General features: G+C 43.8%; 1 protein-coding gene across 1 annotated transcript in view; it reads left to right on the forward strand.

The window, feature by feature from the left end:
- The window catches only part of spryd3 (SPRY domain containing 3), a 342,952-nt gene that overhangs the window by 26,311 nt on the left and 292,278 nt on the right, over positions 1-24,363 (forward strand). Inside the window, exons 4-6 of the mRNA XM_034172025.1 lie at positions 1,655-1,779; positions 5,119-5,254; positions 8,674-8,862. Of these exons, the coding sequence (XP_034027916.1) occupies positions 1,655-1,779; positions 5,119-5,254; positions 8,674-8,862 (450 nt within the window). The remainder of the gene's footprint in view (positions 1-1,654; positions 1,780-5,118; positions 5,255-8,673; positions 8,863-24,363) is intronic.

Genomic DNA, 24,363 nt, shown 5'->3' on the forward strand with positions numbered 1-24,363 from the left:
TTCTGACAGTTTGTGCAGAGGTTCTTTGGTTCTGCAAACTGATTGTTGCAGCAGCTGTCCAGGTTGCTGGTCTCAGACGATCTTGGAGGTGAACATGCTGGATGTGGAGGTCTTGGGTTGGTGTGGTTACATGTGGTCTGTGGTTGTGAGGCAGGTTGGATGTACTGCCAAATTCGCTGAAATGCCTTTAGAAAGAAATGAACATTCACTTCAAGGGCAACAGCTCTGATGGACATTCCTGCACTCACCATGCCAGTTGCACACTCCCTCAAATGGTAAATGGACTGCATTTATATGCGCTTTTCAGTCTGCATCAGACGCTCAAAGCGCTTTACAATAATGCCTCACATTCATCCCGATGTGAGGGTGCTGCCATACAAGGTACTCATTACACACTGGGATCAACTAGGGGATTAAGGACCTTGCCCAAGGGCCCTTAGTGATTTTCCGGTCAGGCTGGGATTTGAACTGAGGATCCTCTGGTCTCAAGCTCAACGCTTACTACCATCACCTCCCTGACCATCACCTCCTCAAAACTTGAGACATCTGTAGCATTGTGGTGTGTGATAAAACTGAACATTTTATAGTGGCCTTTTATTGTGGCCAGCCTAAGGCACACCGGTGTGATAATCATGCTGGCTAATCAGCATCTTAATATGCCACACCTGTGAGGTGGGATGGATTATCTCAGCAAAGAAGTGTTCACTAACACAGATTTAGGAACAATATTTGAGAGAAATAGGTCTTTTGTGCATATAGAAAATGTTTTAGATCTTTGAGTTCAGCTCACGAAAAATGGGAACAAAAACAAAAGTGTTGCACTTATATTTTTGTTCATTGTATGTTCTTGAATCATATTTTATAGCTTTCAAAATTCAAAGTGTGGAAACAGTAACCCAGCACAGCCAGAAACCTAGTTTAACATATCAGTGAAATAAAAATATTATCCCCAAAAAGTGCCAAACTGGGGACTCAAAGAATCTGGTCAGAATTTTTATAAAAGGGAATTCAAACCTTTGATTTTGTATGTACTGATGACTGCCACTCAGCAGCAGAAATTTGGGGTCTTTATAATGCAGAGGGAGGTAAGCAGCAGGGAAAGGAAGGAAAAAAGAGCCATGATGCAGAGGAATGAAATTCAGACACAGGAGCGATGAGTTTAAGAGCTTCTGACAATGGAAGAGAGTAGATGGACACACAGCGGGAGGCTGCTCTCATGAACTCATCTGCATTACCTTTCACCTAAATCTGCTTCAGAAATGACACGCACGTTCAATCACTGTGCCTGGTTGTTTGAAGGAGCAGGGGTGATGGTGAAGGTTTTCTCATGCTGCCAGTGTGGCTGTGCACAGCTATGTATTCGTGCACAGAGTCAGACTTTGGGCATGTAGAACGGAGCCACGCTGGCCAGACATACTGGGCTGTCCAACATTCTCAGGTTTATTAGGGACCTTCTTTTTCTGACTCAGCTTTTCCATTGGAGGTGTTACTGATGTTTATCAGAACAAAATGTTTTCATGTAGCTGTTTTTTAAAGTTAAATTTCATTTTGCCTACACAATAAAAAAAAAAAAACTTTAAACAAGTAAATGAGCTGTAGCTAGTGCTATTGTAGTAATTGCAGTATTTTTATGTGTGTGTGTGTGTGTGCATAGGTGACAATAGTAGACACAGGGGTGAGGGGAACCATTGCTGTGGGCTTGGTGCCTAAATTCTATCGACTGGACCACCAGCCTGGCTGGCTGCCATACTCTGTAGCTTACCACGCTGACAATGGCAAGTAAGTCAAACCACAGTCATCTATACATGACAGTACACCACAAGGTTATTTCCTGGGTTGGTAAATGGATTGATGCTAGTAGCAGCTGGATCCACACTCATATACAATAATGACATGTTTATTTTTTTTTTTTAGGAGTTATGTTATTTATAAGTCCTCTGGCATAAACACTATGGTCACATTAATATAATTAAAGACACACAGGCTGTTAAATGTACAGCTTTCAGACACATTTTAATTGTTTTCATGCTCTGCAAATAGCATTTTATTGAGATTACTTTGTGTGACCCGGTCCAAAATATTGGTCAATATATGGAAAACATATTCATAAAGCATATTTGTAGGAATTAAAGAGGGTCTACAGTACCATGTACAATAGAATAGAAAAGGTGAAATTGGGGATGCTCCCACAGCGCTACTGTACATCACTGAAGAAACAAGACACCTTATTATCTCTAGGCAACTCTGTTGTGATTTGGCACTATATATAAATGAAAATAAAAAATCTTATTCACCCCCAAAATTTGTTTAATAATAATAATGACTTGGATTTATAGAGGGCTTTTCAAGACACCCAAAGCGCTTTACAAGTTGCATTATTCATTCACTTGCCCATTCACACACATTGCTGGTGATAAGCCACTAGTGTAGCCACAGCTGCTCTGGGGCAAACTGACGGAGGTGTGGCTGCCATTCTGCGCCAACGACCATTCCGACCACCACCTCATTCATACACAGGCAAGGTGGGTTAAATGTCTTGCCCAAGGACACAATGGCAATATGCAGATTAAATGTGAAATGTGTACTGTATACTAATATATATATGTGTGTGTGTGTGTATATGGAGTTGTGCAAAAAAAGGAGGTAATGTATATATCTAATAGCCAAGTGGCCTCTGTGTGCATGCATGTGTATGGCTTTGATCACGGGGAAACCGGGGAGAACTGACATTTGCCGTTTGGTATGCTTATGTATTTTGGGTCAAGGATGTACACTGCCACAACAGAAAGTTTATAGGACAAATATGTTTTGAGAAAATAGCGATTTTTAGCTAACCAGTAAACAATGGACATTGCGCTGCAATGCAACATGGGGGTTTGGGGTTTTGAGGTTTAAAATGTTGTTGTGGTTCATGTTAGTGTAGCACCCGTACCACCACTCTATAAAAATCACACTTCAGAATGGGAGAGTGCTTTGGGTCCAATCTCCAGTAAAGGGTATTAGGCCCTCCCCAACATGCGGTTTAGAATCCAGTCTCGGTAAATGAGCAATGACTCAGAGAGGAGATATTTTGTTGGCAATACATAAACTCATTTTATTCCATTTCATTAACACAAAATAAACACTTTTCCCAAACCCCACAAATAATCCTGCCGTTTGCTAAAACACAAACAAATCACACTAATAAAATCAACATCATCTTTCCCACAGTTAATTATTTGTTCCCAACTCTTAAAACTCTGTGCACCTTTCCAATTCCTCTTAACACAACACATACGGGTCCACACACACACACCAAGTCCGACACAGTACTTACGCCCTCCCGGTGCGAGAAAAAGATGAAAGAAAAGAAAAGCACTTAACAGATTGTCCGCTTGGATTGTGTTGAAATTCACCAGTCGACCATGGGATACAAGGACACGTCATGGAGAGCCCCAGCCGTGCAGGAAACCTCGGCAGAGAACACACAGTCACTGTGCAGAACGTTTAACCAAAGCCATGGCCAGTGTGTGGAAACATGCTACCTGATTGATTGCTTGATATCAGCCATATCTCTCCTTCTCCCGTCTCCACCACGTCTCTCTAGCTCCAGGTACACCTGTGCCTCCAGCCGTTCCGGATGCGTCGTCCTCCCCAAACAAAGTCGTCAGTCATACTGCTCTCAGCTGCGGTACCTCAGTGTCTCACGCATCTGCAACACACGTCTCAAGTCCTGGGCGTTTCCCAGCCAAGTGCAAGCATGCCAACCTCTGCGGTGTGTCTCTCACATGTCTGCGTCGCTGCCAGCATTGAGTCTGTGTCCGGGGTAACAGTTCTCTGGCCGGTGTCAACAGAGGCGACCTCAGTCAGCCTCCAACCACTCCAAAGAGGGAGTGAGTGAGTCCGTCAGTTCTCCCGGCTCAGCTTGTTCCTCTCCAACTTCCACGTCCCAGCTCTTCTGTCAGCGCTAAGCACAGAACCCCGCCCCACTCGCACGCTCCACCAATCACTCCTTGCCACACAGCCACACCTTGCCCTCCAACCAGCCAGTCAGTCCATCAGCTGGTACACGTGCACCTCATTACACACTAAATTGTCTCAATGTTTCACTCACAGAAACATTATTAACACAGCGAATTATCCTAATTTAATATAAATAATTTAATATAAATAAACTATTTACATCAATAAGAAATGATTCCCAAGTTTTGTAATCTTCATCGATAGCCCTGCTTTTCCACCGGGCTACATCTGTTTAACACTGTTGTTAGTGTTATTGATTTATTGTGTTTTTGTAGTTCAGTTGGTTTAGTCAAGTGCTATGTTGCTGTTACTGGGGTTCTAGCTATGGTGGGTGGCACCAGGCGGCACTGCCCAGCACTGTAGTTTTACATCCGGCTCTCTGGTTCAAATTGGCTGTACTGCCCTGCACGGAATTTCCAAAAAATGAACTGAAATGTTGCTGAAACCAATTCAATCATATTTCAAGCTTACAGTCATACTTTAGCTTTATTTTGCAATTTCAGCCAAATAATTAAAGAAATAAGAAATGTATTTCTCATTTTCTTTGTATCAAATCAGCCACGGCCAGCAGTCAGCTGCATTCAGCGTTCCGGATTGATTGTCATGGTAACTGTCTGATATGGGAAAATATCAGACCGGAAATCCAGTCAGAGCACGCGTATTGTCGTCGTAGTCATATAATAATAGAGTGTATATAATAACAAGAACCTAAACAATTCATAAATACATTAACACAGTAACGTAACATATAAAAAATTACATAATTAACTGGAAATAAATGGGCTGAGTGCACAGTAATGGAAACAGCCAAAAGCAGAAGTAGTAGTCATATTTAAAATTCGAGGCATCAGAGGGTGAAGCATACAAAAATCACTTTTTTGGGGGGGCTATATTTTTACAACCTTCAACTTAAATTGATCTCCTCCAAACTTGTTTTTCTACAGACAGACAGGCGGACAGACAGACAGACAGACTAACTACCGACAAACAGATTTAGGTCTTGCAGAATTATGGTATGGTTTCATGTATTATAGTATTGACGCTCACCTTTTTATTTTGAACACTGAACTGTCGGGAATATAACCTGTTTCTGAAAATATTCCTGTTTCCTTCTAGATTATACAATGGCAACCCAGTGGGGCAGCAGTTTGGGCCAAAATGTGCTCGTGGTGATCGGATTGGCTGTGGAATACACTGTGAAAATACTGAAGCAGGTTTTACAACAGTTTTTTTTACCAAAAATGGCAAAGAGGTATGTTTCCAATTTTTAAATTATTCTGCACATTATTCTAAATGTAGCTCTTAAAGTGAACATAGCAAATTACAGCGGATATAATAGCTGTAGGACATGACACCATTTTTCTCAGTAAATATATTTCTAAAGATGCTATTGACATGAAATTTCACCAGATGTCTATAACAACCAAGCTGCAACACTCGGGCTTGCATTGACCCCAACCAGGAAGTGCAGGCTCCAAAACAGAGCACATTCCCATACAAGCCAATTTTAACGGCCGGCATTAGTGCAGTCATAAACATGTTTATCGCCTGGTACACAAAAAGGCTTTTGGTCTCTATTGATAGTTTCCTCCTCCATGAAAACTGTATGGGGGGGTGGGTGAATTTTTTTGCAACTACTTAGTTTAAGACGTTTTAATTAATAAAATTCTGTGTAATTGTGGGCGTGGTTGCTTTGGGTGACAGCGGCTGTGTCCATCGACGACGACTCCTTATAATGTCTGAGCAAAACGAAGTCACTCGTTTTTGTGTCTGTTTAGAGTATTTTATTGCAAACACCTGGAATAATACGGCTTGTTGTGCGGTTAAACATCCTAAGGGGCCATCTAAGATGTCCCTGTTGCTATATTCATGCTGAGTGAAACTCTTGTCTTATTTAATATTGTATGCTAACGGTGTTAGCACTTTTAGCAGCTGTCGGTAGGTCCACTTAATGCACGATTACTGTGGAAATATGTGGAGGATATCTTTTACTGTCAACACCAAAGTAAACTGTTATGGGAACCACAACGCAGTCCCCAAAAATGGGAATTAATAAACACCCAAACTGAGGTTAGGTGTTAGCTTGTGCTTTGGACTCTGGAGGGGGGGTGAGTTCAGGTTTTTTTCCATCACATACACAGCCACCCACACTCCACCCCTTTATGCATTAATGAGTTCATCATGAATTAGTGCGAGCTGGGCTCTCAAGATGGTGACACCCAGAAAATGGGGTCGATGGTAGCAACCCAGGTAATCCATAAATGCAAATAAGTACAGAAATGAAGTTATATGTAATAAAATGTAAAGGAAAAAGAATTGAACACGCTTCCTGAAATTTATTTAATACTTTGTACAAAAGCCTTTGTTGCTAATGACAGCTTCAAGATGCCTCCTGTATTTAGAAACTAGTCACATGCATTGCTCAGGTGTGATTTTGGTCCATTGTTGCACACAGTCAGTCTTCAAATCTTGAAGTTTCCGTTGACCTCTTCTGTGAACTCTTATCTTTAGTTCTTTCCATAGATTTTCTATTGGATTCAAGTCATGTGATTTGCTGGGCCTTTTGAGCAGCTTTATTTTCATTCTCTGCGAGAATGAGAGTTTCATTGGCTTTGTGTTTGGGACCACTGTCTTGGTGAAATGTCCACTATTGTTTCATCTTCAGCATCCTGGTAGTTGGCAGCAGATTTCTATCAAGAATGTCTTAGTACTTTTTTCCACTCACCCTTTCTTTAACTATATGAAGTGTGCTCGTGTTATATGCTGAAAAACAGCCACACCAAGATGTTCCCACCTCCAACCTTCACTGTTGATATGGTGTTTTTGGAGTAATGTGCAGTTCCATCTGACCCCCAAACATAGTGTGCATTCTGGAATAAAAGCATTTAATTATGGTCTCATCTGACCAGAATATATTCTCCCAGTATTTCACAGTCTTGTCTAAATTAGATTAGATACAACTTTATTTATCCCTTGGGAAGACTATTTCAGGGAAATTGAGGTTCCAGCAGCATTGGATAGCAGCATACAGAGTATCAGAAGTAGAAGTAAGAAGCAATTTCCAAAATAGAAATATAAATATCAGAAATACTGTCTTATTGGCTCCAACTGCTCCTCTCCTTCCCATCCTCTGTGTCCCTGTTAGCCCCCCCCCCCCCCCCCCCCCCCCCCCATTGAGGAGTTGTACAGTCTGATGGCCTGAGGGACTAAGGAGTTTTTCAGTCTGTTGGTACTGCACTTGTGGAGGAGCAGCCTGTGGCTGAACAGACTCCTCTGTTTGCTGATGACTGTGTGCAGAGGGTGACTGGCATTGTCCATGATGTCCAGCAATTTGTCCAATGTCCTCTTCTCTGCTACTGTCACCAGAGAGTCCAGCTTCATGCCAACCATAGAGCCAACCCGCCTGATCAGTTTGTCCAGCCTGGATGTGTCCTTCTTGGATGTGCTGTCCCCCCAGCACGCCACGGTGTAAAAGAGGACGCTGGCTACCACGGACTGGTAGAACATCCACAGGCGCTTCCTGCAGATGTTAAATAACCAGCCTCCTCATGAAGTATTGCCTGCTCTGATCCTTCCTGTACAGGTGGTTGGTGTAGGTTGTCCAGTCCAGTTTGCTGTCCAGCCACAGTCTGAGGTACTTGTAGGAATCCATAGCCTCCACCTCAACTTCCTTGATCAGAACTGGTCGTGGTCTTGGTCTGGACTTCCCAAAGTCAATGACAAGCTCATTTGTCTTTGAGGTGTTAAGGTTTTGATGGTTTGTGTGGCACTAGCCAACAAAGTCTCTCACTAGGCTCCTGTACTCCTCCTCTGTCATCCTTGATGAAGCCAACAATGGCTGTGTCATCTGCAAACTTCTGGATGTGACAGAGCTCAGAGTTGTGACAGAAGTCTGAGGTGTGAAGAGAAGAGAGGCCAGCACCGTGCCCTGTGGTGCTCCGGTGCTGCTGATCACAGTGTTAGAGATGGTGTCCCTCAGTCTGACATACTGCAGCCTGCCGGTAAGTTAGCTGGAGATCCAATTGTCCAGGCAGGGGTCCAATTGCATTCTGTTTAGTTTGTCCTGAAGCGCAGTTTATGGTGAAATGATGTTCTTTCCACTTCTGGATTATTGACCCAACAGTGCTCATTGGAACATTCAGAAGTTTAGAAATCCTTCTGTAGCCACTGCCATCAGTAAGTTTTGCAACAGTAAGGTTGTGAAGATCTTGAGAGAGTCCTTTGCTTTTACCCATCATGAGTGTTTCTTGTGTGACACCTTGGAAATGAGACACTTTTTTATAGGCCATCAGTTGGGACTGAACCAGCTGATATTAATTTGCACTGACAAGGGACAGGAGGACTGCTTTCTAATTACTGATAGATTTTAGCAGGTGTCTTGGCTTTCTATGCCTTTTTGCACTTTCCTTTCTTCAGGTGTTCAATACTTTTCCCTGTGTCACTTCACATTATTACACATAATTTATGAACATCTATGGTTTATTTCTTTGTATGTGTTTATTATTTGGGTTGTTACAGACATCTGGTCAGAATTTCATGTCAATAGCTCCTTCTAGAAATATTTTTACTGAGAAAAATGATGTGTTCAATACTTATTTTACCCGCCGTATGTACTGTGGGCTTTGGTCTGCATATGTGACTTACGGTTCAATACATCCATCTGCTACACAGGTAGGTTCAGTGGATGTTCCTGTATCAGAGGAGGGGCTGTTCCCTGCTGTAGGGATGCACTCCATGGGGGAGGAGGTGAGGGTTGACCTGCAGGCTGAGTGGCTGCTGGAGGAAGATGATGGTGTGATGATGGTGGACAGCCATGAAGATGACTGGGGACGGTTGTTTGATGTTCGGGTGAGCGGCACGGTAAGAAGTAGGCAAGACCACTAAGTTGTTTGCTCATATTTAAAAACACATAAGGAAATTTGCTCGCTGCCTCTATCATTTGTTAAATGAGGATATCAATTAAAATTTCAACTTTGAATGTTCAGCACAGAGAAAACCTAACTCGACTAAGATCATTAGAAACATGCCAACATATATATATATATATATTTTTTTTTTTTGCAGTTTTAGCTCTTTTGAGACTTAGATGCTGGTAAGTATGATACTTAAACATTTTAGAAGCTACAACACTGTGCTAGCTTTCATTTGCCAGTGAAAACTGACTGATGGATAAATGCTACTCTAGAGCTGCAACAATCATTTTTTTTCCATAATTGAAAGAATTATTGGCCTGTCATTCACTGATAGATTTGTCAGCGAATGACAGGCCACGAGAACATGTGCCTGTACTGTGTGTTTCCACATTACCACACTGTGTAACTGCCTTACCTCCTGGATGGTAACTACCTAGGCAAACAACCAATCCATTTCCACACCTTGAGAGTACTCATCCATTCACTGCAGCCAGGTGAAACACAGGTATCCCTTTGTCCTTATCCACTTGCTGGAGTCTTCAACACTGAGACATCTGTGCACTGGATCATGCCAAGAAAAGTGTGCCACAGTGTCAAAATGTCATAGCTGACATTCCCCCACAATGCATGAAATACTCATGTAAGTCTCCCCAATTAATAATTTGTTTCATACAAATTAATTCAGATGGCACCCTATGGTCCCACCAAAGAGACTGGACCAAAGACATCCAGTCGCAGATTTGCAGGTCACAGATTTGCGTCCGATTCTCACAGCCATACAGTGAGACACAAAATGCAATGATCCTAAAGAATGAGACCTTTTTTCTCCTGCATAGATACTGGCATTGCCAGATACCTCTGTCCGAGGACCTCATGACATTAAGGTCAGTCCAGTGTCTCTTTCTTAACCTTTATTTAACCAGCAAAATCCTGTTGAGATTAAGAACCTCGTTTTCAAAAGAGACCAGGGCCTCGTGTACAAACTGTACGTACGCACACAAATGCAGTGTACATCCGTCTCCATGCTAACGTTCAGATGTATCAAAAGCGAAGTGACTGTGGAAATGTGCAGTGCATCTTGCAAAAATCCTGGCTGGTGTAGGCGCATTTCTACAGCTATTGTTCCATTGCCAACACGCAGAGGAGATGCTGGGAACCGTTAACAGTGTGAAAACATGGTCTTCAGAGTGATGTGCACATCAGACACACACTTATTAACAATTAATACACCCACATGTTTGCAGTTATGTGAGTGAATATGAAAGCATACGCAAAGTGATAAGGTAAATGGCATTAACAATGGCTGCGGAACTTGCAAATGGTACAATCCGACATGAGCGTGTGTTCAGGGAATGCAAGGATTTACTTGCAAATGATGATAATTGGCTCATAAGCCGATTACCAAGGCCAGTTTCTGTGAAGGCTCTGTTGTCCAGGTGGTTTCCATACTAGAGAAGCTTGAATCTTCGACTGGACTGGGTTGCTTGACGCGAGGACGTTTCGCTTCAAATCACAGAAGCTTCCTCAGCTAAAAATTCTTGCTCTGGTCGTCTGACTTCTGTCTTGACTCTTGTAGAGAAGAATAACAGAAGCCACAAAAGCTGGAGTTTTAAACCTAACCAGACCCCTCCTACCGAGAGGCAGACTGCTATAGGCTAGTGACTAAACAATAGCTCTAATTAGCACCCTCCTAATGACAGGGCAGCTGTCCCTCCTAATGATGGGACGGACGCCTCTCCTGACGACTCCCCTGATGACGTGAATGACTCATTACCATGAACAAAAGACTGAGACTGCTTTGACCTGAGTACCCCATTGTAAACCGGGGACTAAGCGTGTCTCAGACCCCCTCCCCGGTTAAGGCTGGGTTTCAACTGTTTCACATAAAATGCCTCCTTCACTCCTCTCTCAAACCATTTCCTTTCTCTGACTAAGATTTTAACTTCCTTGTCCTCAAACGTGTGGTTAGTGTCTTTAAGGTGGAGATGAACTGCAGACTGGGGTCCACCGGCGCCCTCTCTGCGGTGCTGGTATAGCCTTTTGTGTAACGGCTGCTTAGTCTCACCTATGTAGTGTTCGTTACAGTTTTCCTGACACCTGATAGAATACACTACATTGCTCTGTTTGTAACTAGGGATCCTGTCCTTAGGGTGAACTAATTTCTGTCTCAAGGTGTTAACAGGTTTAAAGTAAACTGGGATTTGTACTGTCTGAAGATCCTCTGTAGTTTTTTCCCCTACTCCTGCTAAATAAGGGAGAGACGCTCCTCTTCTTCTTGGCTCCATCTCCTGTCTGTCTGGTCTCTTTGTTCTTTGAGACTTTTGCACTTTATCCAGGGATCATCGTGGGTAACCACATACTGTGAGGGCTTTCCAGACATGTTGTTGTTCTTTAGCCCTTCCCTCTGCAGTTGTGGGCACCTGTACGGCTCTGTATTGAAGAGTCCTGATCACCCCGAGCTTGTGTTCAAGGGGGTGGTTTGAGAAGGCCAGTGTTACTGCAGTTGCGCACTGAACACGGCTGGCCTAGAGCGCAATACAGCAAGGAGCCAGTGTTTCTGTGCCCACGCAGGTGCTGACCTGCGGGACAGGTGATGCGCAAATGCGCATCAGGCTAAAGGCTGGCACGGTGCATGATGGATGGCTGCTTGGTGGTTAAATAGTTGATTCATGTAATGGTTCTGAACAAAACCCAGCGCGTGCACTTTTAGGCATGTGTGCATCCAAATATGCTTTTTGTTGTTGTTATTAATGTGTTTTCTATTTCTTGATGGTGAAACTAGAGAGCTTCTTAACAGGCCCCCGACTGTCACCCTGTGTGCAGTATTTGTCAATAAATGTATGTAAATAAAAGTAATGTTGTGAATGTCACACACTGTCAAACGCCGTGCATATAATATGTTTTTACTTCAATGTGTGTGTGCAACGCTCTGGCTGCAGTATTAACACACACGGACACACTCATTTCATTTTTGTTTTACATTGCAGCGAGCTGCGTGGGATAACAGCGACCAAGCCACAGCTTTTAGTGTTTTTGCACGCTACCTCTAAAAGTGCTTTAATTTTTACACACAACAACACAGAGACAGTGGCGGAAGTCATCAAACACACTACACTCCACCGGCAAATAACACAACCAAACTATTTAAATAAATTTGCATATTTAAATAAGGGTGTGGAAAGGGGGGAGCTTGGTGCATGTGCATGTGCGTTCAATTCCACAGTGATTGGGATGTGCTTGGATACATGCTTACGCACACTTTGATACATCTGGATATTGTTGTGCTTACGCCAGTTTCTGGGTTAAATTAAGTAGTTACAAAAAAGTTTCTGGGTTTTGGTTTTCTGGGTTTTCTTTGTACATGAGGCCCCAGGCCAAGATAGGCAGCAGCAAATACAAAGCACAGTTACACAATTACTCAGACACAAATAAAAAGATAAAAAAGATTAAAATTGCAAGTATATTATTAAAAAAAAAGTGCAGGTTGTGGAGTTGGCTTCAAGTACTCTGGATTTAGAAAAGCTCAGCAAAATTAATGCTGTTAATTTTCACTCCTCTTGCAATGTATTCCAAGCAATGGGTGCGGTCTGGACTAAAGTCCTTTTACCCAATTCAGTACGGGCATATGGAACAGTAAGCAAATACTGTAATCTGTAAAAAGTAATCTTGTGAGCGGAAAGAGTTAGGACCAGCACTTCTCTTTACAATTAAGGTATGTAGGAAGGCAACAGTACGAGTATTGCTTTATGTATAAAAGTATACCAGTGGCTGGTCCTTCTGGTGGCCAGAGCAGGCTAACACACCCGAGAGTATAATTCACAGTGGTGTGTCCACACTTTGGTAGTTTGTAATGAACCTCAGAGAAGCACGGTAAACAGTGTCTACTGTTCAAAGACATCGAGCAGAAGCATTCATATATAAAAGATCTCCATAGTGCAACATGGATAAAAAGGTTCCTGCGACAAGCTGCTTTCTTACATTAAAAGAAAAACACAGCTTGTTTTGGAAATAAAAACCAAATTTAAGCCTCAGCTTCTTCACAGGTTTCCCCACATGCAGCTTGAAAGTGAGGGAGTCATCACTTAAGACACCCAGGGATTCATACACATGAACCACCTCTATTTCATTTCCCTCTAGAGTGGTCACTGAGGGAATCATTTGCAGCCACTTAAATACACTGCACAACATAAGCTTAGTCTTATCTGCATTGAGACCTAGTTAGCTGAAATAATGAGTGCTGGAGAGCAACTAAAGGCTTTCTGGCTTTCTTCAATAGCAAGAGCTGAACCACAGCAATAAGTGTCATTAGCAAAAAAAAAATAAAATAAATGCAAATTAGCATCTGATACTTTCAAGCCCAAATCATTGATATAAAGGAGTCTTGACCTGAAAGGCTGAAGACCCAGAGAAGATAAGTGAATCAATCATTCTCTGAATTTGAGATTTTGATCACACAGATTACTGATGGCCAAGTCAGAATCAGAATCGCTTTTATTGTCATTGTAATTTACAGTGCAACGAGATTTGAGTGCAACTCCAAAAGGTGCTTTTCCGGGGTGCGAGTAATTGTTAGCCAAATAAAAGATAATGAAATTTAACAAAATAAATTATTTAAATATATGTACAACTAAAATAAAATGTGGACAGAAGTAAATTGTAAAAAGAGAATTATGTAAAACTGTGGAATGATACTGCATGGGAAAATATTGCACATGGGTACAGATATTGCACAAGAACTTTGAAAAGTGCAGATTAATGTGGTTTGTTATTGTTCACTGCAGAGATTGCTCTGGGGAGAAAGCTGTCCCTGAGTTTGTTTGTCCTAGTTTTGATGGACCTATACCTTTGGCCCGAGGGCAGTAGGTCAAACATGTAGTTGCTGGGGTGGGATGTGTCTTTGATGATGCTGCCAGCATTGCTGAGGTAGCGAGAACTGGCAATGTCCTCCAGGCTGGGCAGAGAGCAGCTAGTGATCCTCTGGGCTGTGTTGATCACCCTCTGTAGCGCTCTCCTATCTGCTGCTGAGCACCCCTCATACCACACTGTAATGCAGTGCATCAGGATGCTCTCGATGGTCTCTCTGCAGAACAATACCAGCAGCTTCTCCTCCAGATTGTTCCTCCTGAGCATCCTCAGGAAGTGGAGTCGCTGCTGGGCTTTCTTCACCACCACTGTGGTGTTGGCAGTCCAGGAGAGGCTGTCGGAGAGCTGTACTCCCAGGAACCCGATGGAGCTGACCCTTTCCACACAGTCCCCATGGATGTAGAGTGGGGCTGGATCAGCGTTACCCTTCCTGAAGTCCAGGATTATTTCTTTTGTTTTTGTGGTGTTCAGCAGCAGGTTGTTAGCTGAACACCACGCTGTCAGTCGGTTGACCTTGTCTCTGTAATCAGACTCATCCCCCCCCTGAGATGAGCCCAACCACGGTGGTATCATCCACAAACTTTATGATGGTGTTTGAGAGATGGGTCGGAGAGCAGTCGTGAGTGTAAAGGGTGAACAGGAGGGAGCTCAGTACACAGCCTTGAGGGGAACCAGTGCTGAGTGTAATGGTGAAGGAAAGGTGGGGGCCAAGTTTCACGGACTGTGGGCGGTTCGTGAGGAAGTCCCTGATCCACTGGCAGATGGGGGTGGAGATGCCCAGATGTGTCAGTTTCTGGACCAGGATCTCCGGGATGATGTGGTTGAAGGCTGAGCTGAAGTCCAGGAAGAGCATCCTTACATAGCTCTCCTGGTGCTCCAGGTGGCTCAGCGCAGTGTGGAGAGCTGTGGTGATAGCATCCTCTGTGGAGCGGTTTGCCCTGTAGGCAAACTGGTGGGATCCAGAGTGGGAGGCAGACAGACCCTGATGTGCTGAGAGACCAGTCTTTCAAAGCACTTCATGACCACAGGCGTAAGTGCAACAGGCCTGTAGTCATTTATGCTCTCCACTGCTGACTTCTTTGGGATTGGAATGATGGTGGAAGATTTGAGGCAGAGTGGAATGATGGCCTGCGACAGAGACAGGTTAAAGATGCAGTTGAAAACTCCAGCCAGTTGGTCAGCACACGCTTTGAGTACCTTGCCAGGTACACCATCGGGGCCGGCCGCCTTCCTGGGGTTCACCGCCTTCAACACACGTTTCACTTCTTGCTCCTGAAGTGTTAGTGTGCTAGTGCTGGAGTGTGGTGTGTGTGGAGTTGCTGCTGGTCTGTCTGCTTCGAAGCGGGCAAAGAAGTGGTTCAGCTCCTCTGCCAGTGAGGCGTCAGACCAAGCATTTCCTGGGTTGCTACTTCTGTAGTTATATGATTTATTCCCTGCCCCATCTTTCTTGGGTCATTCACAGCGAAGTGGTCCTCTATCTTTTTCTTGTAGGCAGCCTTGGCCTCCCTGATGCCTCTTTTCAGGTCGGACCTGGCCGCGCCGTACAGGGCCCTGTCCCCTGATTTAAAGGCAGTGTTGCGGCTTTTTAATAGGGACTGGACTATGCTGTTCATCCAGGGTTTCTGGTTTGGAAAAACCCTGACCCTTTTGTTGACAGTGACAGTGTCAACAAAAGTTCTTAATGTAAGAGAGTACAGTGTCAGTGTACTCCTGCAGGTTGTGGCTGGAAAATAAATCCCATCCAGTCTGTGAGAAGCAGTCCTGTAGGTGGGAGAATGCTCCTTCAGGCCAGGTTTGGATTGTCTTTCATTGTGGCTTTGTCTGCGTCAAAACGTTGCTTTATTCGGCGGATTTAGCGGCGTTTTATCCGCGTATTTGCGGCTAGTACGGCGCTCAAAACGCTGGCGAAATGCTCCGCCCCTTTCCACCACGAAAACAGCCGGAACTACCGTGAACTTCGGTCTACGTACTACCCGTCGACAAAACCGTCTATGTGTAACCTGGGCTTTAGTCTTGGTCCAGGACAATAGCAAAGCCATACACTCTGACTTCTTACAGTGGGGAAAATAAGTATTTGACCCCCTGTCAGTTTTGCAGGTTTTCCCACCTATAAAGAATGGAGAGGTCTGTAATTTTTATCGTAGGTACACTTCAACTGTGAGAGACAGAATCTAAAAAAACAAAATCCAGAAAATCACATTGTATGATTTTTAAATAAATTTGCATTTTATTGCATAAAATAAGTATTTGACCTCCTACCAACCAGCAAGAATTCTTGCTCTCACAGAGCTGTTAATTTTTCTTTAAGAAGCCCTCTTATTCTGCACTCTTTACCTGTATTAATTGCACCTGTTTGAACTTGACACCTGTTCACACACTCAATCAGTCACACTCAATCAATCACACTCCAACCTGTCCAAGACCAAAGAGCTGTCTAAGTACACCAGGGACAAAATTGTAGACCTGCACAAGGCTGGGATGGACTACAGGACAACAGGCAAGCAGCTTGGTAGAAGACAACAACTGTTATGATTATTTATTAGAAAGTGGAAGAAGCACAAGATGACTGTCAGTCTCCCTCGGTCTGGGAGTCCATGCAAGATCTCACTTTGTGGGGTAAGGATGATTCTGAGAAAGCTCAGAACTACACAGGAGGACCTAGTCAATGACCTGAAGAGAGCTGGGACCACAGTTACAAAGATTACATTAGTAACACATGATGCTGTCATGGTTTAAAATCCTGCAGGGCAGCAAGGTCCCCCTGCTCAAGCCAGCACATGTCCAGGCCCGTTTGAAGTTCACCAGTGACCATCTGGATGATCCAGAGGAGGCATGGGAGAAGGTCATGTTGAGACCAGAATAGAGCTTTTTGGAATCAGCTCCACTTACCATGTTTAGAGGATGAGAACAGCCCCAAGAAAACCATCCCAACCATGAAGCATGGGGGTGGAAACATCATACTCTGGGGGTGCTCTTCTGCAAAGGGGACAGGACGACTGCACTGTATTGAAGGGAGGATGGATGGGGTCATGTATTGCAAACTTTTGGCAAACAACCTCCTTCCCTAAGTAAGAGCATTGACTATGGGTCATGGCTGGGTCTTCCAGCATGACAATGACCCCAAACACACAACCAGGACAACTAAGGAGGGGCTCCATAAGAAGTATTTCAAGGTGCTGGAGTGGCCTGGCCAGTCTCCAGACCTGAACTCAATAGAAAATCTTTGGAGGGAGCTGAAACTACAAACCTGAAAGATTTGCAGAAGATCTGTATGGAGGAGTGGAACAGAATCACTGTTGCAGTGTGTGAAAACTTGGTCAAGAACTACAGGAAATTTCTGACCTCTGTAATGGCAGACAAATGTTTCTGTACCAATTGTTAAGCTCTGTTTTTCTAGGGGGCCAAATACTTATTTTATGCAGTAACATGCAAATTAATTATTTAAAAATCATACAATGTGAGTTACTGGATTTTTTTTTGATTCTGTCTCTCACAGACCTCTCCATTCTTTGTAGGTTGGAAAACCTGCAAAACTGACAGGGGGTCAAATACTTATTTTCCCCACTGTAGCTTCTTAAGTGCTGCAAACACTTTGTTTGATTCTGCAAAGGTTATAGAATCATCTGCAAAGTCAAGGTCACTAAACCTTTCCTTGCCATCAAATGTGCTTAAGCTGCTATTTTACACAATTGGACCCAACACCTAGTCCATGCAAGTGTTGAACAGAGTAGAAGCCAAACATATTCCTAATGAATGCCCAGATTCACTGTGAAGTGGTGAGAGACTTAGCACTCTGTTGGCACAGCACTCACCGTACATGTGTGTAGGTCAGCTGTGGTGTTAAAGAACTTGCTTCGGATCCTACGACTTGTCAGTTGACCCAGAGACCAGCACCGGGAAATGAATCAAATGCTTTGCAAAAATCAACATGCTGCAAAGACGTGTGGTCGATTGTCACACTTGCGTCCAGTGAGTACTCACTGACCTGGAATATGGCTGATTGTTCACTTCTTCTGTGTGAAGTTAGATGACTTTGGTTGCGGAACGGCAAGTAACTGAGGCTAAGTAACATTAAAATGAATCCTTGCAAGTACCTGTACCAGCACAGAGAGCAGCGATATACCCCTGTAGGTGTTACAGTAAAGGCAATCACCATTTCCTTTCAAGACTGGGATGACAAGTCCTTTTTACCACTCCATAGGGGTTATACTTGTCTCTCATATTGAAACAAAGATTGTCTTCAAATGCAAGGATGCCAGCATGTTCATCATCCTGGAGAAGTTTGACTCCAGTATTGCAGTTCTCTTCACCCCATCCTCAGCTGTTTTACTGCCTTTGCAACTGTTACTCAGTCACAAATCAAAACTGTTATTTTAATTATGGTAGGAAACCTACACAGACACGGGGAGAACATGCAAACTCCACACAGAAAGACCCAGGCCAAAATGGATGAAACTCATTTTTTTCCTCAAAATTCTACACACAATACCACATAATGACAACGTGAAAAAAGTTATTTATTTATTAATTTTTTAATTTTTATTTTTGCAAATTTATTTAAAAACAAAAGAAAAATAAATCACATGTACGTACATAAGCATTCACAGCCTTTGCCATGAATGTCAAAGTTGAGCTCAAGTGCATCCTGTTTCCACTGATCTTCCTTGAGGGGAGGAACAGTATTCACGCTTGTGCGTTGACTGTCCAGTACTGCTACAAGACATTTTAGCACCTGGTTGTGCTACCCAGTGTAGCAGCCTTGGGTGAGGCTGGTCTTGCATCCCACAAAGATGTTCTTCAGTGTTGCTGGACTTGGACACACAGGGCATCTGGGGTCTTCGCTATACCACTGGCTTATGTTTGCAGGAGAAGGCAAGACATCATAGGCAGCCCTGATGGTAAAGCTCACCTTGAATGCCTCCATCTCCCACAGGTCTTTCCAGGAGATCTTTCTCTTCTCCACTCCTTCCCATGCCATTTACTGCCATTTTTTTCAACGGGGAAATCGGGCTGGGGGACCCTGCATGCCCGGATGGCGCCTACCCTGCGGGTTATGTTCTTGATGCCTGGGAGAAATGGCGTGTCACATGCTTGGTGCCATTCTCTGTGGAGGACGTCAAAGATCTATTTATATTTGGTTTTATTGTAGAAGGGCTGGTGCTTATTGATTTGTGTGCTGCCCTGACCTACTGGAGAATTGGTGGGATGGCTGCCACCGCAACCACGACCCCTCACCTGTCCGTCATTGATTGATGAGTTGGGCAAGGCGATGCATTCTCAGACTGTGTTAACCCTTGAACTCGGATGCAAATTGGGTGACATCTCGGGGGAGATGCGCGCCTTGCGAAAGAAGATGTCGGCGCCAGGGAATACTCATAAATTGGATCTGGTTGTTTATGTGAGCTGCAAAGATGTTTTCACTGCTCATCCATAAACATGGCAGGCTTATCAGCCTCTGTAGGACAAAACACCTGTTGTTTTCCTCCAGAAGAATTTCTATGGCCTTGGTGAACTATTCAACTGCCTTCTTTCTTATCTTCTGCACACATGGACAGAAACTGACATAAACCTAACTCATTTGCCACTCACACATGGGCAGAGACTGATACTCATGTTCCCACCCCCTACCCCTTCATTTGTGTTCCTGTCCCCATCCCGACCCTCGCTCACGCCACTGCCTTCCCCCTCCAGGGTGCAGTGCAGCAATAACTGCTGTAGCTCCCCGTTCCCCCCCAAGCTGGTGGCTGCACGACCACATGTTGCTGGCGCTCCCCCTACACTCACATTGCCTTAATTCGGATAACGGACTGTTTCAAAGTTTCGCGCACATAAACAATGTCAAATGTATATGTGTAGTCTTTAATTCTGATGTGTGCCATTATTACGGTAAACAAGTAATAATTGTGGATTAATTGCTGTATCTTGTCTTTGGTAATTGGAGTGTGGATGTAATCTCCTTGCACTCGTGTAATGACAATGACAATAAATCTCATCTATCTATCCATCTATTGTTTTTCCTGCCCCACAGCTTGTGCACACGTTCTTGCTTCCTCTTCACGATGTACCTCTTGGACCACCAGCTTACGTCTCACAGATGGAGTGGCCTTGTTCCATGCTGGCGTACTGGCCCCGAAGCCAAGACCACTCCTCCCCTCCTGCACTGGTCCCATGAGGCTCCTGTGTCTGAGTGCTGCCTTGGCCTGCTCAGTTGAAGCCAATGGGATCCACTTCCTCCCAGTGGCCAGGATGAGGGTAGTTTGGGCTACATATGGATTGCTCGAATCCAGTAGCATCATCTCCAGTCTGACTTTGGCACACTTGTACTCCTCTGCTAGACTGGAATGGGCTGGTGTGACATCCCTTTTTCATATCGCCCAGTGTGGCTGGGAAGGCCAAGCCGCTTACTTATGTATGAGCTAACCAGTCTCTCCATCTTTTTCACCTTTGAAAGCGGGATTTCATAAAGGGTAAGCGGCCACAGAAGACGTGGAAGTAGGCCGTACTACATACACCAGAGCTTCAGCTTGCCAGGAAGCAGGGTTCTATCGATGATCTGTAGGCCACTGGCTAGCTCCTTCCTGAGCTGCTCTTTGTGTTTGAGGTGTCAGACTCAGGGCGGACCATTTGGTTGGCAACACTGGTCCTCAAGGAATACCAAATCTGTACATTTTCCGTCTCTCCCTCCTCTACCACAACATAATTGTCTCATTCAGATGTGCTCACCCAGTCAGGTAATAACAGACACCTGAATGCAGTTTTGACCTTGGCACTAGAGATGTCTAACATCCCGGCAGGAGAATCAGTCTTATACAGCTGTTCACAGTAGCTGGCCAAATAGGGTGTTAAAGCAGAGGCATCTGTCAGGAACATCTCATCACCTACAATGATTGTGACATAAGGCATAAGTTGGAAGAATGAACTGTTTTGATTCATCTGTAAGCAGCCTGAGGGACACTCAATCACAGATTGTGAACCACCTGATCACAGATTCCTCTTACAAACACCTCATCTACCCACGGTCCCATCACAGCCAGCTTTGTCATCAGTCTGCGCTGTAAGGATCTCGTGGATGATATTCAAAGTGCTCTCGGATATGAAACACCTCCTCCTGTGGACACTGGTGACTCCATTGCACTTCCCAACAACTTTCATGGTCTATTTCAGTAAAAGAGGGAGAATGGAATTTCAGAGGAAGATGGGATTTGGGGGGTGGGGGGGTGGGGGGGGTGAGCAACATGGATGCCATTGATTGTATTTCATAGATCAAAGAGATCAAATGTGGAGGAAGTTGATCAGACACATCCAACCCCATGTATAAGTTGGGGAACGAAGAATTTTAGAATGATTTATTTACCCCCCCCCCCCCCCCACACACACACACACACACCCCAAAAACAAAATAATAATTAAAAAATTCCATAGCTTTCCCTTTGTTGTATCACTCTATATGTTGCGTGATAGCTGTGAATTTTTGGACTATTCTGTGCTAATCTTATGTCTTGCACACCTCTTGCTCAGTTACCTTTTCATTTAATCTGTATTTAACCAGGTTTGCCCAACTGAGATCAAGACCTCTTTTGCAAGGGAGACCTGGACAATTATAAAGCTTCCAATTCACCGAACCTGCATGTCTTTAAATGTGGCAGGAAACCGGAACACTTGGAGGAAACAGGGAGGACATGCAAACTCCACACAGAAAGGCCACAGGTGGGAATCGATCCCATGACCTTCTTGCTGTGAGGCAACAGTGCTAACCACTAATCCACCATGCTGCCGTGCAGCCATCATGCAAGTGCTGAAAGCTTCAGACACTAAGATAATTTGCTTCAGACATCATGACCATGTGGAATGACATACAGCAATTTATTTATTTTATCAGGTGAAAAATATCTGTAAAGGCCACAATTACGGTCAAATGCATGCCACCATGGGAGAGGAATTGACAGCATGTTGCTGTTTCAGTCGCAGAGAACACACTGAGGAGCTTACACTCAGTTGTGCCTTGCCACATCCTTACACACCAGTCTGTGTCCTGAATTTTTTTTATGTTAATGTTCAGAGATCACTAACTGATGTTGGGAGATGAACCTTATAGTGGGATGAAACCCATGCACAGAGATACCATGCAAACGTCACGAAGAAAGGCACTGGGCTTTGAACAAATGAGCTTCATTTACTGAATTGTCTTTCTGCCCTTTATTCTTGTTTGATACAAACTTATTTAGCTGGACCAAAAACCTGATTGTCAGTGTCCAGCTTAGCTGTCTTTGAGAATAATTCAGTATTCACTTTGTCATTGCAGCTGTGGCAAGTGGAAATGGTTAGTTTTCACTTGAAAGCACGTTCCATTGGGCATGCAATGTGCGACTCTTGGAGCCAGCAGTGGTGGAGTTTTCCGAGGTCCACTTAATGGATTCTGTAGAACATCTGGTTTTCCACCTCCAACACGCTGGCAGCAAGTGAAAGCAGTATAAATCTTTGTGGTCTTACTGCAGTGGTACAAAAGCAGCCTGTAAAATAAGTTGTTTTTGCCATTATACTTGATAATTTTTAAAATGATGAAGCAGTTGCTAATTATTTTCCATAATGTTTGTCGTTGATTTTTCTTGAACATGGTTCCACACGTGTGATCATATTAAAGGCATGATGCGAATTGGCAGTGTTGTTTCAAGATATTTGTGTTGCTCACATAGAAAATGTGCACTTATGTGACGTCAGACAGATCTCAAATGCAGTATTTTCCATGCCTGTGTCTTTATAATTACATACATAGTAATATGGATTCTCTGAAGTTAGCACTCCTGCATAACTGTTGCTTGTTTTACTTGAAAATTCATCTTTTTCTGATGATTCAACTGCATGTTTGTATACTTAAACTCCAGTAATTGAGATCTGTGATCCAAATGTTTTTCCTCTAATACAGTTAATTAATAAGCTTGACGGTCTATGAACTCTACGTATGCACCCTTTTTAAAAGCTAATCAAAGTTTTTAGACTCAACTTTTTTTGAGATGATTGAAATCTTTCTTCTGTCTGGTAATTTTCTGCAATTTCAATTCTGATCAAATTACAACTTTCATGACTTAACGGTGTCACCTTATATAATGTAAAGTAACTAATGATAATCATCACGCTGTTTTTTTTTTTTTTTTTTTAATTGCTTGATCATACTAAATGTATGACCTGATACTGTATGTCAAAATCCAGTGTTTTCAGCTGAATTCCTGACAAAGTGCTGAAAATGTTTGTCTGCTTTTGGAAGTTGTCTCCAGATACACTTATGTACTCCAACTAGGAAATGGTTCCTACATGTTAGTCAGTGTCTCTCTCTCGCGCGAGTGCACCAAATTGGGCCATCTTCTGCGTACATCTGTTGTGAGGTTGGCAGAGTCGACAAGAGTTTGGTGCCCCAGGATGCTGCTCAGGTTGGTGGAGGAGGTTTGTGCTTCCCTGCCGGGCCCCTGCAGTGCGTTTACTGAGAACCGTGGTGTCTGACCAGTGGGATGATGAATGTGAGTACATGTTTTCCTCTTTTGCTGTCTTGCTTGCTGTGGGGGCATGGCAGGAGGTGCAGAAGGCTCTCCTGTCTTTCATGACACCCACTTTGGGAGAGTTTGAAAGTTTTGGTAAAAAGACACTATTACACCTGTGTCAAAGTGTCACACTTCCGCTCTTTGGCAGAGTTGACGTTGTCGAAGTGGTCAGAGTTTTTTGACGCAGACTTGTCTCTTGTGGGGTGCTAGCAAAGCCTGTACAAACCCCCGGTAAACAAACGAACGGGGGACCTCCAGTGGAGGATTGCACACGGGCTTCTAGCTACAAATAGGTATCTGGCACACCTGGATCCAAGTGTTGATGGGGTTTGTCCTTTTTGTCCACTTAGGGAAACTGTTCACCATGTTTTTGCACAGTGTCACCAGTTGTCAGGGTTCTTTGCGTTTCATGGGCTTGGTTTGCTATTTATGATGGACTTGTTTATTTTGTAACTTGACCTGACTTGTAAATTTTCTCATCTAATTTATTGGAGTAAGTATAACAACAAACTGAAAATTAAACACTTAACACTTCAGAAATATTTACTGACCAATAAATCCACCCTTCTTTTCAATAACTGTGATGATCCTTCCATCCATGTGGTCTGCCAGTTCCTTCAACTTTTGATGATCAACTTTTATGCCGCAGCAACCACAGCCGTCCACATGCAGTTCACAGGTGGATCATTTTCATTCATTCATTCATTTTCTATACCCGCTTGCTCCAATCAGGGGTCACTGGGTGAGCTGCAGTCTATCCCAGCAGTCATAGGGCATGAGGCAGGTACACCCTGGATAGAGAGTAGAGTCCAGCTAAATTGGGGATCATAATGTCAAACTTCCTCACTACATCCATGCGCTCACATCATCCTCTCTCCTGTGGTGGTGCTCAGTGCAGCTGCAGCAGTGAGGAGAGCAAACTGCCTTCTTTGTCTGTGGCACCTTCTTTCCAGGTGCGCGCTGTCACCCATTTTCAACAAACCCATGCTCTAACAGTCTAGATACTCACATACACCTGCACTCTGATGACCAGATACATGCACACATGGCTT

Source organism: Thalassophryne amazonica, chromosome 6, assembly GCF_902500255.1.
Source record: "Thalassophryne amazonica chromosome 6, fThaAma1.1, whole genome shotgun sequence".
NCBI classification, from domain to species: domain Eukaryota; kingdom Metazoa; phylum Chordata; class Actinopteri; order Batrachoidiformes; family Batrachoididae; genus Thalassophryne; species Thalassophryne amazonica.